Source organism: Aythya fuligula, chromosome 4 (assembly GCF_009819795.1).
Source record: "Aythya fuligula isolate bAytFul2 chromosome 4, bAytFul2.pri, whole genome shotgun sequence".
Taxonomy (NCBI): Eukaryota; Metazoa; Chordata; class Aves; order Anseriformes; family Anatidae; genus Aythya; species Aythya fuligula.
Window position 1 is genome coordinate 57699858 of NC_045562.1, and position 15698 is coordinate 57715555.

The 15698-nt window shown below is 41.7% G+C and overlaps 1 protein-coding gene across 3 annotated transcripts in view; it reads right to left on the reverse strand.

Moving 5' to 3' along the window:
• RBPJ (recombination signal binding protein for immunoglobulin kappa J region) overlaps positions 1-15698 on the reverse strand; it is a 54369-nt gene that overhangs the window by 14410 nt on the left and 24261 nt on the right. For all 3 annotated transcript variants that reach the window (XM_032186684.1, XM_032186687.1, XM_032186685.1), the window contains exons 2-3: positions 9891-9929; positions 6354-6449 (exon numbers count right to left, since the gene is read on the reverse strand). In XM_032186684.1, coding sequence (XP_032042575.1) covers positions 6354-6449; positions 9891-9929 — 135 coding nt within the window. The remainder of the gene's footprint in view (positions 1-6353; positions 6450-9890; positions 9930-15698) is intronic.

Genomic DNA, 15698 nt, shown 5'->3' on the forward strand with positions numbered 1-15698 from the left:
ATAAACCTTTAACTTAGACCATTTTAAGTTAGGTTAAACCTACAAAACGAGAGGAAAGAGTGGGTGACCATGATTTCAGTGGGGTTTCTTATGTGTCAGCCATCAGATACAGACAAGGACAGCACGGGGGCTTTTCACTTCTGCTTTAAAACCCCAGGAACCCACATATAGAAAAGGTTAACTACCAATTTTCTATGCAGAAGTGTGAATAAAAGGCACAAGTATCCTCCTATTTCTAATTTTCGCAGAGTATTAAAGAATGTGTCTGATACGTCTAAACTAAGTGCTAGGAAGCATCTTTCCTTAACAAACCATGCCCCATGTAAATAGGAATGTAAACACTTATGAGAGGCTGGCTTTCATGTAACTGTGAAATGGAAAAAAACGAGAAAGCAAATTGCCTCCCCAGAATTAGTTAATTTAGGTAATTTCCAGTGTTACTGATGGGGAAAACGGCAGGACAATGCTTGGTGGAACAAATGAAACTGCTCCTCCTTCAGCAACCTTTGACTTACAGGGCCGACCTCTTTTTTCTTTAACCACAAGCTAAAGTAAGACTGAGTGGGAGGCAAAAATTATTCTGAAGTATTAATCTGACCTATAGCAAAAAGAAAATGAGAGGTGCTGGGGGAAAAGGCAGCTGCCTCTGGTTCTTCTGAGCTTGGTCAGGATTTTCAGTACAGAAGTAACAGTGGAAAACCACAGAGGACATGATTTCCTCTCTGGATTTATGACATGTTCTCTTAATACCTCTTCTCTGTGCCACGGATGGACTGGTAATTCTTTGTTGCATGCACAGTAAAACAAAAAAGGGCATTCCTCCACGAGGTTAACACCTAACAACTTGATCTGGAAACCACATGAGATCTGATCAGCTCTTTAGGCTCGTTCTTTACTGGAAGTGTAGCAGCCAGGAACAGCTTCATCGGACAAAACCCACTCCACGCCTGTTAAAGCCTCATGGCAAGGTGCAGATTCAGTACCTCCTATTTGTTGATTTAAGGCAGGGTGACTGGCTAAACCAGGACAATATTTTGGGATACCAGGTTAAATACACAAAGTACTTTCAGCAACCTATCCCCACAAGATGCAGTTGAGAACAGATTCCCTGTGGACACCTGGTTTCTCAAGCAGAGGCTGCCTTCTCTCTCATGCCCCCTCACACATCTTCCAAGGATTTGTGACTGGTGTAACCAAAAAGGCACTTTTAGACTAAGCTAACATTGGGACTGATGTTAGCCAGGAAAGATCAGAGAGAGGATCAATCTGCAAAAATCAGAAGGCCTCCACTATTTGCCTTCTTTCAGTATAATTTCATTTCAACCAAGGGAAGGGAAGGACGTAGCACTACCAACTATATTAAGGCTATGAGCTTAGAAACGCAGTACAGGAAACAGAAGCAAGCTGTTACTCATTGCTTCTGACACATCCAGCCCACCAGACTGGAAACCGAATGTTTTTTCACGGCAAGAGCACCAAGCTGAGGTGTCTGAGGGAGCTCCCCTTTATTCCAGACGACTTCAAGGGAAGAACAAGATAATTTCCAGTGGTTTCTGAGTCTTGACTGCAACAATCGAAAGAGGAATAGGAGGAGTCTTTGGCAGAACCTGCAATATTGTTTTTAATCACAGTCACCCAAGGAGAGGGCAATATTCCCTCCGCCCCTTCAGCCAACTAAAGCCAAGCAATGCAGAGAAATATGGTACTTCGAGTAGAGAAGCTACCTTTACTGAACCTGCCAAGAGGGGAAGGGACAGAAAGTAAAATCAGAGCAGGTTATGACATTGCTACCTCGCTGTGATGCACTCGGTGCTCTTTCAAAACCACAGGGCTCTGTTCCCTAAGGTTTGCTTTTTCATATATCCAAGTCATCCATCCCTCTGCTCATCTTTTGGAAGTCAGTGCCTTACGGAGGATTTAGAGGTGTCTACCACATTTTGTTTAACTCCGGGGTGCCACTAGCAGGGAAGTTTTTCCTTTTTACCAGCTGGTCAGTTGGGTCAGGGCAGGAGGCTGGCAATTGCCCACACTGCTCTGAGCATGCAAACACCCGGCAGCCTTCTCTCCTTAGGAGCTGGATGGCCTGACAACATCCACTAAAGAACACAACACAACACGAAATGAATGCAAAACAATGAGGTGCTAGAGTGCTGAGGATAAAGAAGTGGAGCCATGAGGTAAGCCCTAGAAAAGGCTACGCTCTCAGCAATAAACACAGTGCAGTGTTTGAGCAGGAATTACAGGAGGTCCTTCACCAACAGCGGTACAACAAGATGCAGCTCGAACATTCGCAGGCTAATCAGCAGTGATAGTGTTGAAACTGGAACAGCGTGTAGCCCACAGGCACCAGCCTGGCCCTCAGCCGCTGACAAACATCATCTTGGTATCCAAAACACTCCAGTCCTTGCAAGTGTTGAATGTTCACACTGTTCAAACTGCGGCCCTTGTGCTAAGAAGGACCGGCCTCTGAAGAGAGAAAGCTCAGTGAATAGCAAGCATGGGCAGGAGGGAAGGGACACGACAAGCACAAGCTGTACACCCACACTCACTACGACTCAGCATCACCTGAGCCTCTGTCAGCTGAATGCCTTTGAAAGACGATGGCCAACCAGCAGGAAACATCAGGCAGAAAGTAATTCAGCTCAAGGCCAGCACCAGGCTTATAACCTCCCGACTTCTTCATTAAACTGAACAACAGGAATTCCAGAAAGAGCAAGGCTAATAAAAAACGTCCACTCAAAGAAAGAAGCCTCCCTTCATTAGCACACCATTATTTCGGGACGAGTATCAGGAACACTCAAACTAATGCAGAAAGTCTCCACATATGTGGAAGCAACCTGGAGTTGTCCTTCTGTGAGGACACTAAAACCAGACCATATCATGAGAGACCTGCTTTCAACAGAGCATTTCACCACCTACTAAACCTCATCAAAACAGAGAAAGGCAGTTATTCCACCAGACTTTTAATTATGCCATGCAAAGTTTAGTAATGATAAATATCTTCCTTTTTTTTCCCCAAACACTGCAATATACCTTAATCTTTATGGATCAAAACCTAACCAGTTATAGCCATGCCATACTGAAGTCCTGTGGAACATATGGCATTTGTCAGTAAAAACAGGTATGAGATAGGTCTATAATGATGTACATGTAATGATGTACAGAAACTCTCTGTAACAACTCTCTTTAGAAATGGTATTTACTATTAAAAAGGATGAAAACTTGATTAACTAGTTGCATAAAGTAGCCTTAAAATGTCACTAATTTCTCCTCAGTCCAGCGATGCAAAAGACAAAAAGGGCACTTTCTGCTAGGAATAAACCAGAAGCAATTTAAAAACTCAATAAAATAAAATAAAGAAGCTAATTAATCATTCCGTTGCACAAAGTACCTTGGGGGCACACAAGGATACAAGGATTTAATAACTAGAATTTTTGGTTATGCTGACAATCCAGATAACAACAGGACATCATTGCTGGTGCTCACAGCCTGCGAGGTAGCAGAACAGTACCAGAAATAGTCTAAAAAGTGGGTTAGTAACATAAAAGGGGTTTTAACTGAAAAATGAATCATTGGCATGTATTCCAAACACCTATTTCATCCCTGTACCAGAGTGGCAATCAGATCACAAAATCGTCTAGGTTGGAAGAGACCTCCAAGATCACCGAGTCCAACCTCTGATCTAACACTAACACATCCTCCACTAAACCATATCCCTAAGCTCTACATCTAAACGTCTTTTAAGGACCTCCAGGGATGGTGACTCCACCACTTCCCTGGGCAGCCTGTTCCAGTGCCTCACAACCCTTTCGGTAAAGAAGTTCTTCCTAATATCCAACCTAAAACACTCCTGGCGCAACTTTAGCCCATTCCCTCTCTTCCTGTCACCATCATATTATTTTATAACAAGCATCCCACTGTTTTAATTCCCAGCCTTCTTTTGCAGAGCTCTGAAATCCTGCACACCACTGACACGCTCCCATTTTTAAGCAGGGAAACTGAGATACCTTTCAGGAACAGCTATGGCAGTGCTGAGTTAGGCAACTACACTGCACCCCACAAAATCCAGGTGGTAGAAGAATGCCTAATGCTACTTTGCAATCATTTCAAGCAGTGAGAAACGAATTACTAATTTACAGAGTGCTACCAGTACTCGAGAGTTTAGACAATGTATGTGCCAAAGTGACTTTCACAGCACCAAACGAGGCATATGCACATATTCAAGGCAACAGGAATTTACAGCAATGCTATGAAAAGCACGTTGGAGCTCCCAGAAACTGTTAGCAGATAATCCAAAGCTCTGCCCTGTGTTCTTCATAACACTTAAGTTTTCCAGACAGTAATGGAACATTTAATAATCAAAACAGCGTACATTATCTTCTTATTTTCTCCCTCCTTCTGATGCAATTTGTTCTCCAACCTAATGAGACACAGGGCAGGTTTGCAGAATGTTCTTGCTTTCACGAGAACTGCTCTGGCCCCAGGAGAAGAAACCGACTGAAGTTACAACTGAGCTGTTTCGAGATTTTCTTTCATATCTGCTGGCACGCACCTCATTTCTCTGGGACTAACGCGCTTAATTCCTCTGCAATGAGCCTCCACTATGCAACTCTTGAATGACAACAAAATCTGGGAGGAAAACAAACTGAGGTATCTACATTGCCATGGTTAATCTTTGGCTGTTAGATTTGCTGCAAAGGGTTATTTACTGCTGGTAAGGCCTTGCATTACAGCTCTTTTGCAGGGCAGTGAGCAGCAGAGGGCTGTGTAGATAAATACACAGTAGAGCCACAGCATACTTGTCTGCTTTTGTGCCCTTCCTCCTGCCCTGAGCGCCCATTTGATTCTCATCAAGAACCTCAGAAAGATCTAAAAAGCACTCAGAGTAAGTAAGCAAGTGGAGCTGCTGAACCAAAAACTGCAGAACTGCCCTAAAGAAAAGATTTGAGACACTGACTGTCAGGGAAGAGGACACATCTTGGAGGAGAATTACCCAGGCACAGAATACTAAAGAACAGTTTGCACCTCCATGACCCACAAACATCAGGGAACATGTTTTAGATTGGTAGTATTGAACAGAGAACTTCATAGGCTTAATTCTACTGTATATCTATATTCCTGTTTATTAACATTTGCCTAGGAAAACGAGTTAAAATCTCCAATCTCAGAAAGCCGTAAAAAGCAATGATGGATTCCACAACCATGGGGGAAAAAGGTTGAAACTTCAAACCCTTGAACTTGCAGAACGTGCTCTTCTGTGGTGAAGAAACATTACAAATCCAAAGGATCTGAAAATTCCTAATTGAACACAGCACTATTTATTTTAGTGAAATTCAAGGTAGGAAAGTAACATTTATAATTAAAGATGACTCTATTTCATCCTAAGAGGACTAGAATCTGTATATCAAGAATCACCCTACTTGCTTCTACCACTCATGCAAAAAAAAAAAGCATCATACAGAGAAGACTACAGGAAATTCACCTTTGCATAAAAAGCATTCATCCTCACATCTTCCTGTAGGGTCTGTCCCCTACCTATTACTGAAAATTAATTGTACTGTATTGATTTTTGTAAGAGAATGTTTATCACAACCACGAGGCTAGCAATTTCTCTCATACCAATTTGAAATTACTCGGGACAAAACTTCTCCACAAATAGTCACCAATAATCACCTTCTTTACTCCAGGCTTAAAATGCCAAGTTTACAGTTACGCATATTAGATGTTTTAATTTACTATAAAAGACTAAACTATTAATAATGGTGAAAACATCTAGACTTTTTTTTTTTTTTTTTTTTTTTTTACATATTTGATTGAAAGTTAGTCAATAAACTGAGGTCATCATTAAGCTAATCTGAAAAAAAAAAAGGTTGTATTACGCCTCTGATTATTATGATGTGTTCTTTCTGCTCTTCAAGGCAGTACCCATAACTAAGAAATCCAACTAGCAGAAGACTAGAGAAGCAGCTGCATTATGCTGGGATAGGATGGGACAGGATGTAAAGCAAAGCATCCAGCCTTTCACCCAGTCTTTGGTTCTCCCTTTTGGATAGCAAGACGAACAAAGAAGAACCTCCTTGAACATCACGTTATCAATGAAGCCATTTCAGTCCAATGGAAGAAAAAATTCACCCACAGAGAGAGAACCTGTTGGCAAGAACAGGCATCACTATGTCAAATGCCACAGGTTTGCACATTTGTATGTTTTATATGGACACCTTTGAATTTATTTAAGCTTCTCCAGGCTATAGCACAATCTAAGGGATTCTGCAATGTATTACACACCAGACCACACACTACAGCGTCCCTAGCTGGAAGCTGTGGAAGGAAGTCAGCAAGGAAAAGAGACTTACCTTTTTTCATTTCCGTATGATTTCTGGGCAACTTTTGCATGGAGTATTAGCACTGTTTGATCACCTCGCTCCTTTAGGTAATTTCGCATTGCTTCCCTAAAAATTAAAAGACAGAATAAGTTTTGAAAGTTCTTTTGGTTTTGCTTATAGTTACAATAATCCAAAGGCCGCTTTAGGACAAAAAAATACAAATGAAATTGAAAACAACAACCGTTAGTACATTGATAGGGTGAAGATAACTTGTTTTGTTTGCTATGACAACTGCACAGCAAAAACAACAAACTATTTGGTATCAAGCTAGCAGTGCATCAGTGGTTTGTGGTCATTTACAGCTACTACTGCATTGTCCACAAAAAAGGATGTTTGCGATATGAAATCATCTCAATGCCTATCACTGTAACACATTCAAAATCTGACTTTGTAAAATTCAATCCAAATATTCAATTAGAACCCAATTCAATATTGTCTCTTTAACCAGTACAGTTTCTCATGATAGCAACAAATTGTTCTGGAATTTCATTTAAGCTATTAACTGAATCAATACTTTTGTCATGTTTCTGTTAGTTTTCTTTTGGTTATGAAGATAAGAAAAAAAAAATCTTTATTGTTTGATCTAGTTTTCTAGAGAAATCTTTATTTCCTGCATACAATCAGGCCAAAAAAAAAATAATAGATTTTTCTATCATTCATCATCACTGTAATGACAGAAGTCATAAAAGCTGTAATTACCTCAGACACACCAACAGCCATTCCTTGAGAGAAATAAGAGAACAATACACCCTATCATTCCTCTGTATAATAATCTAACTGCTCATTAAGCAGCATGCCAAATTCAACACCCTAGGGTTTAGCTGTGTCAAAGTGCTGACAGAACATTTTTAAGTCCCTGGAGGAGCTTTTGCAGGTTGAATGCCCACCAATGCACTCATCTTCAAAGTCATCGACCATACAAACAAATTATGAATTTAACAGGAAGTTATATAAAGAGATGAAACCTTACAGAAGAGGAATTTTTTATGAACTGCACTGAACTGTTGAACTCCCTTTAGACAGACCTGTGACACCAAAATAAACTGACATCTTGGCTTCTCTGTAAAAACATTTCCAGTGAAAAAATACGGAAGACTAAAGCAAAATTTTGTCGGCGACACCTTTTCCAAAAGAAATCCCCCACATACAGTTTCATAAAGGAAAGCAAGTCAATGGGGTGGAGGCAGGGGGAAATGACAATAATCCAGCTTTGCTAATGACGTGTTTTAAATTCATGCATTTGCCATGCCTGTGTAAGACAGCAGCATGTAAGAGCAGAGACAAGTCAAATTATTGTTTTAGCTGAATTAACTTGATCTATTTACTTTCGACACTGGTAAAACTGATGCTTATCCATGACAATACAAATTGTCAGAACTGTCTCAAACTGCATAAACACTTTATTTGCAATCGTTGTTTACAAATATATCTTAAGCCACAAGACACATTTCACTGAGCAAATATTCTTACACATTATAATAGACCAGCTGCATTTAAGTGGGTTAAAAACTTTATCTGACAATTTGAAATATTCTATCAAAAGTACTGACATACTAAATTTAGAGCATCTGATATATTCAAAAACTTCTGGCTTGACTACCATTAAAAAAAAAACACCCCAAAACCCAGCAACTCAGTCACTAAAATGCTAAGTGCTACCTAATGTTTGTGTAGCTTTGTGTCAGGAAGAAATTCTACTTTTTCAACTGGTCAGTTGCTACAGCAGACGTATATGACCTGAGCTCCTAGGAGAACGAGGAATGTTCCCCTACAACTCCTCCTACTGATACAGAAAACGTGTAAGCACTGCAATCCTTACATGGCATTATTCATTACTAAATCTCAAACCTCTCCACAAAGGTAATACTATTGAAGTTTACACCTTATTACAAGAACAACTAGCACAGGATGAACAAAGCAGTAAGTATTTTCATTGTCAAGGAACTTGCAGAGCAAAGAAAAAAGAAGTTTCAGCATTTCCTAAGAAGCACATCTGAAAAAAAAATCTTGTTACACTTGCATGAGGATGAATAGATTATGAGGCAAACAGGACTGTACAAAAAAAGCAGAATTAATTTTACCAAAACCAAATTAAATGCCCTTAACTTTTTTTTTTTTAAAGCATTACATAAACAATTTATACTCCTAAAAATATGAGACTTCCCCTCCCTCTCTCTTCAGAGAAAAGCAGTTTGGTTGCTTCCTTCTAGCCCCTCATATAGCTGAGGTTTCCAAGCTCTTGCCTTGGAGGATGGCTAGCAGTTCCCAGATGCCTACTCTATAATCACAGTAAAAAGCACCTGACACATCTAATAGCTGAAATCCTGCACATGAAATTTAGAGTCACTATATTTAAGTGATATCATAGTTAAAAGACATGACTAAATAGTCATTAAATTTGTTGGTTTTAAGTCACAGAAGGTAAACTCTAGCACTAACTTTAGGCTGATACTAACACGTGTTACTGCTCAAGATGAAAAGCAGTTCATGACTTCAAACAGTACCTTTAAATATCCCTAAAAATAGGTAGGTCAACAGGGAACAGCAACGTTTGTTCAAATACAACTTTTAAGTCAGTATAGACCAATTTGATCAATTTTGCATTGAAATGAAGTTAAAGACAAACTAACCTGAACCTAACCAGAAATGCAACAAGACTGATATCCCCAACACAAAACGCAGACACTTTTCCCTCCATGCTTTACACAGTTTCATTCAAAACAGAAGTAGGCCAGAGTAATGCTGGGTTTCCATGTCTTTATACAGCAAGAACATCACACAAAACTGTGAAAAATTGCAGATCTTGTATACTTCAGAGGATTTTAACACAGTAGAGGCTTTTGATGGGGGCAGAGAAAAATAAATATTTGCACTGACTGTGTTACTAGTTTGAAAAATGTTGACAGCTTCTAGCATAAATTCTTTCCTAGAGAGCCCAGAAGCAGTTGAGGCAGAGTACTCCACAGTCACATGAAACACTTTCCAGAACGAATTGCCTCGATGGTGCTATTTCATGTCATCGCTGACTGCTTAGGCTTCACCAAAAATTGGGTAAGACCGCTCCTTGACAGCACCACGTGAATTCTGCTCTTACCTGCAGCGTGACAGCACTAACAGCACTAACAGAGCAACCACATTTTGCTAGGAAAGAATGCTGTTTTATGACTTCACAAGTCACTTTTAAAATAAAAGACATCTGTCTTACCTGTGGTTATCTAAAACTAAGCAGATTCACACCCTACTGAATAACCTACAATAATGGACATCTGAAGTCAGTGGGATTTATAAAAAGGCATTTTGAATAGCTTACTAAAAACAAACAAGCCACTGGCTGTTCAGTTTCTTCTGACTGCTAAATGCATACAATAATCACATTTTAAAAAAAAACTTTGATGTTTAAAATTCAAGGATTAGCAATTCACACTTTTTAAATGTGGAAATCCTTCTGGGGATGAAATAGGAAACTTCTGAATATTCCCCCCAAAATAGAATTTCTTTAATGCTTACCTGGTAAGCCGTTTCGGTTGAGGTCGCTCTCCAAATTTCCTGAAAAAAGAAGAAGTTGTTAATTTAAAACAAAAATGTCTAGTCATAATCCAAAATTAAATACTACCCCAATTTTACAGTTTCTGAAAATGTACTGGAAGATGGGATACTGTCTTTGCATTTCCTAGCTTGATTCCTATTACAATGCCATTCATCTTGCAACAGCTCCTCCCACAATAGCAGAGACATTTGTTATTTAGAAGACTAGATAGCTTTCTTTGCTGAATATCTACAAAGTATTTCATTTACACTAGTTATTTTAACAGTAAACAAGTCTTTCATTTACTTGACACTTTTAAAAAATGCCTCCAGCGACTCACTCCTTTTCATTGTCTTTTCTGTCAGAGCCACGTCTACTTTTTCCCCAAATTACTTTTGAAAATTTACGGTATCACAACTACGTAGATAACCAGAAGCTCTCTGCATTGCCCAGAAGTGCCAAGAAAAAGCAGTTATTACCACCAGAAATTAAGAGACTTAGCTCTGCGCTAACAAATCACAGCGACTTCTCCCCACTGGGATAATTTCTCAAAAATCTGTTTCTCTTTACGGCGCAAAAAGGATGACAACATACTTCATAGTGCTGGTACAGAATTATAGGAGAAATCTCTTGTGAATTGTATCGAAGCACGAGCCAGAAATAGCCTGGTATACACCGAATGTTGTTTAGTCAAAGTGTTTTGAGACAGCTGCATTTCCTCCAGTGCTCTCGCTTGCTCTTGAGAGACTGTACGCCCCTTACACGAGCCTTAACTAACGTAAGAAAATGAGTTTACACAAGGCAGTAACACTTTTAGTAATAAAAATCAGCCTCAGATTAAACCAAAATCGTCAAGTAGAAGACCTGAGCAGAAAAGGACGGCTGTACACAGCGATGTACATCTGCTCAACCTGGTACGGAAGTACAACCGCAAAATAAAATGAGGACAAAGAAAAAGGGGAAAAAAAAGGCACTTATCAGCTCGAAGACAAACATCTAACAGGCTTAGCTTAACACTTTTCTATCTAAAAATAAACCGAGGCACAAGAGAGAGCGCTGCTGCTGTCAGTGCTCATAACTATCGCTGCGCCTTGCCAAGCCCCTCGCTAAGCGGGCATATCTTTCCCTTCACGCTTCCCAGATGAAGGAGAAACCCGCCCCAAATATTTCCCTACAGCAGCCGTGGAGGCTCCCCAGGACAACGAGGACCCGCCGGGGGAATTCCTGGTGGCATCACCGAACCATTTGTGCAGCCAGGCTGCCCGGGGCTGCTCAGCTTGGGGAATTACTCGCCGCGTTTCGATTTCATTTCGGTACCGCTCCAGATGTGCAAAGCGTAAATGCGCAGCTCGGGTCATTCACATTCTTTGTTTCACCCCCTCTGCACCTTTTAATTTACGAAGAGAAGAATGAAGAGGTGCCCATTTGGAGGACAGGAGGCGTTACACGCACGACACCTGCTTGGCCAACAGATGCAGCCCAAGAGGAGGCCACGAGCACAGCAGGAACCACGCAGCCCACAGCACTCCCAGCCCAACCCGCCTCTTCTCCAAGGCAGCATCTGCTGGTGCTACCTCTGGGCGCAGCAGGTAAAGCTGCACGAGCAAGGCATGGAACAGGTGAAATGACTCAAGGAAACAAAACCCATCCTCTTGGCTGGGGTCCAAGGCAGAGTGGAAGCTTTACAGGCCTCGTGAAAGCTTGAAGTCATTCTGGAGATGTGCAGCGTCCCCTCACAGAGCCCCTGACTCAGAAATTGAACTCAGGTCACTTGACGCTGCGCAGCACCTCCCTGCACCTCCTGGCAGCCTTCCCCAGCCCCTGCCATCCACAAGAAAGCTCACGGCTTCGCTGGAATCCACTTAGGAACACACACAAATGCAACCTGTAGCAACACGAGCCTTCTGCAGAGATGATGTTACACGCAAGGCAAGGTAAAACAGGAGGAAGTTACAGACTCACATTTACTAAGTCCAATTTTTGACACGCTAATTAAATACAGCTATTGCTTCTCCAGTAACGTCATCTTACAGAATCACAGAATCTCCTGAGTTGGAAGGGACCCAGAAGGATCATGGAGTCCAACTCCTGGCTCTATACAGGACCACCCCAAAATCAGCCCATGTGTCTGACAGCATTGTCCAAACGTTTTTGAGCTCAAGCAGGCTCAATGCCATGACCATTGCCCTGGGCAGCCTGTCCCAGCGCCCGAGCACCCTCTGGGTGCAGAACCTTTCCTTCACACCCAGCCTGACCCTCCCCTGTCCCAGCTCCACACCATTCCCTCGGGTCCTGTTGCTGTCCCCAGAGAGCAGAGAACTTGACCAAAGACCGGTGTTTGCACACCTCATCCTTGCTGTCAGTGATCAGCACCTCCCGGCACCACCTCAGCATCTTTTCAAGAATCCCATGAATGTTCTTGAGAACTTACAACTCCTAAGCCCTGACCTACAAACGATAGTTCTCAATAGGCTCAAACTCCTCAGGCTTTAGTGAGAGAGAAACCCCGAGAGAACAGTGACAAACGGATGCAACCACCTGCAAGAAAAGGTATGCAGGACGTGAAAAGAAGATGGTTATCCTCTATTTCTCACAAACAGGAATTAGGAAATGCATCTGTCATCTCCAAATTTCATTCAAAAAAAAAGATTTTTCGTTGCTCTACCAACATTTGATTTTTTAGACTAAGCTGTGACACATACTGCTAGAGGATGCTGTGGAGGCTGAAAAAAGGACTTAAAAGCTTATACGAAAGTCTGGTACAGAACTCTGTTAGTTTCTATTAAACCTAATGACCTATTTTTTTCACAACCTTGTTCTCAGGAAACCCTAAACCGTGATCTACCAGCAATAAAAATCAGTCAGCATTTGGAGCTGTCTTTGATTCTTTCCTTGGTCATCTGCTGCTGACAGCCAGCAGGCACGGCCCAGTGTCTGTGCCCCTGGGAGCCCGACTATTCCACAGCAGCTGTTGCACCCAGGGCACCAAACTCTCAGTCACATTGCAAACCTCAAGATACACAAAAAAAAGACAGGAAAACTAGAAGTAGCACGTGTATTGCATTTACTGGTTCATTTGGTTTGCTCTTTCCATATGTTTTCAATTTGCTGTCAATACCTGTATCAGCAACACAAGGCGACGTACAAGGACCACCAGTAACTGCCGTGTACAAGGCTGCTTAACGTTTGTGATGCCAAGACTGACACTCTGGAAGTGCAAGAAACATTTACAGTTTTGTGCTACATGACAGACAGTGTATAAGCTATGATTGCAGTAATTTCAAGCTATTTGGCATGTTGAAATATAAGCCAGTTCAGTTTTGTCAGCATTACCTGACAGAGCTTGCAATATTTCTCTCACGTAGGCTTTTCCTGGATTTCTCTGCTCTGAGATTTCTTTCTGTATTCAGCATTTCTCTTACTCCTCTTTGTATACATCTTGAAAATATGCAGATTGATGCATTAAAAAATGTACAGGAAACAAAATGTATCACAGACCATTTCCTCTAGTGGTTATAAAATAAGCTAAATATATATAATTTGAAGTCCTAATAAGAAGTTGTATATAATTATATCTGCATGCCCTCTCATTTCCTTATTTTTTTACAACTCTCCAAGACTAAGCACTGCTTCAGGTGTACATTTCAATTCACAAAACTGATTCAGTGCAAACTGTGCTTCACTAACACACTGCACTGCAAACAGCAGCGCGAGCGCTAGGCTCACCAGGACCACTTGCTGCTGCAGACAGTTGTGCCGGTTCCAATAATTCTTTTCCCAGTCCTGTGTTTTCTCCAACCACCACTTTGTATCCTATTACTTGACGTATTTTACTTGTCCTCTGATACTTTGCATAAATTAATTTCACTTGCACGTTCCGCACTGTAGAAATAACTCTGCTCGCACATCGTGTCCCAAATCACTCTTCTTTTCAAATCCATCCTTTCCATTTAGCATGCCCCAGTTTGCCATTCAGATTTTTATTCAAACTTCTTTTTCTCTGTTCATGGAATGGGAAGAAGACGTATTCCTTCTAGCTCTTTGCACGCTGTACCTGCCTCTCAAGTAACCCTGGAAATGAACACTGTGCTAACACAAACCTTGTAAGAACACTAACTGCTCCTGCTCAATTTTTTAATATTCTCAGGTTAGGTAAACATGACACAACACCAGTGGTAATTCTTAAATGTTTTCAGAAAACATCTGAATGCCAAACCCTATCAGGAATGCCTCACTCAGATACCATACACATTATACCACAGTTTCCTACCACTGTGAGAGTGGGAAGTTCCATCCTTGCCAGCATCTACATAAGAGCACAACAAAAATTTATCAGTTACTGTAAGCATCTACTAGCAGTACCCAACTTGTTTCTGCTACACAATCTTACTTTCTGTTGCTAAACTTAAGTGTTCTGGCTGAATATTTTTTTCCCCAATGACTCTGTGTTTCAAGTCAACTTTGGAAGGAAAAAATAAATTAAAACCAAGGCAGTTTTGCATTTAGAAGAACTATAAAAAAGAAATCCCAGGCTGTCCCATCCGCAACTTCGACTGAAACTTGGTGGTCGCTCAACTGCTGTAGCATCCTCATGCCTGGAATATGAACTTCACATTCTTCCGGCACTGGCCTTTAGCCAGGAACAACCCTTTCACAGTCCCCGAGAAAGCCCATTCACCTTTATTTACTGAGCTCGTTAGCCTTAAAAAAATATTTCCGCAACCATCCAGTAGAGGCAAACTTCAGCAATTTGCCTTCAGAATTCTGTCTTCCCTTGGCCTTTTGGCGTGTAGCATGAGTATCATGGATCTGACTGTAAATAGGGGTCTCCTGAGAGGCATAAAGCAAAGGGGAGCTGTCGAATTTGAAGACAGTAGGAGTAACAGCTGAATGCAAAGAGTATGCTGGTGAGGCCAGCACACAGGGAGTATCAGGAAGAGCAGGAGTTGGAAGACATGAGGGGCAGACTAGAACTGGCTAGCTGAGAAGAATGGGCTGGAGAAGCACATGATGGGAAGTGAGGCACCAGAAAAGCTTGATTAAAAGTAAAAGCGAAGTACTTGACTTAGCCTGAAGAATCCCAAAGTGTACAGCAGATATCTACGTGTTGGTATCTGTGTAAGCAGCTCTTTTTGCCTTACACAAGCAGGAAGGGATGTTCTTGGTGTTGTGGGTTAGCCCCAGCAGGCAGCTAAGCACCACACAGCTGCTGGCTCACTTCCCCCCACTCCCAGTGGGATGGGGGAAGAGGAAAGGAAGAATAAAAAGCAAGAAAACTTCTGGCTCTGGATTAAAAAAAATGTTTAATAAATGAAGAAGTGGAAGAAGACAGAAGGAAAACAAGCAATGCGAGGCAATCACTCGCCACCTCCCACGGGTGGATTAATGCCCAGGCAGTTCCCCCAAAAAAGACTGCCAACCTCCCTAAGCCCTCTCCTATTTACTGCTGAGGACAACCGTTTATGGTAAGGAACATCTCTTGGGTTAGTCCGGGTCATCTGCCTGCTCGTGCTCCCTCCTGGCCTCTCACGAGCCCCCAGTGCACTCACTGCGAGGCAGAAAGGCCTCAATGCTGGGCAAACCCTGGTCAGCAACACCTAAAGCACGGGGGAGTGTTAGCAGCAGTGCTTTGGTCACAAACCCCAAACACAGCACCAAACCAGCTGCTAGGAAGCACGTTAACCCCACCCCAGCCAGACCCAGTAAACAGGGTCACTGAAGGGAAAGCGTGTGCTTTCTGCAGGGCAAGAATACTGCTCAGAAGGAAACGTTCCTGGAAAAAAGTTATC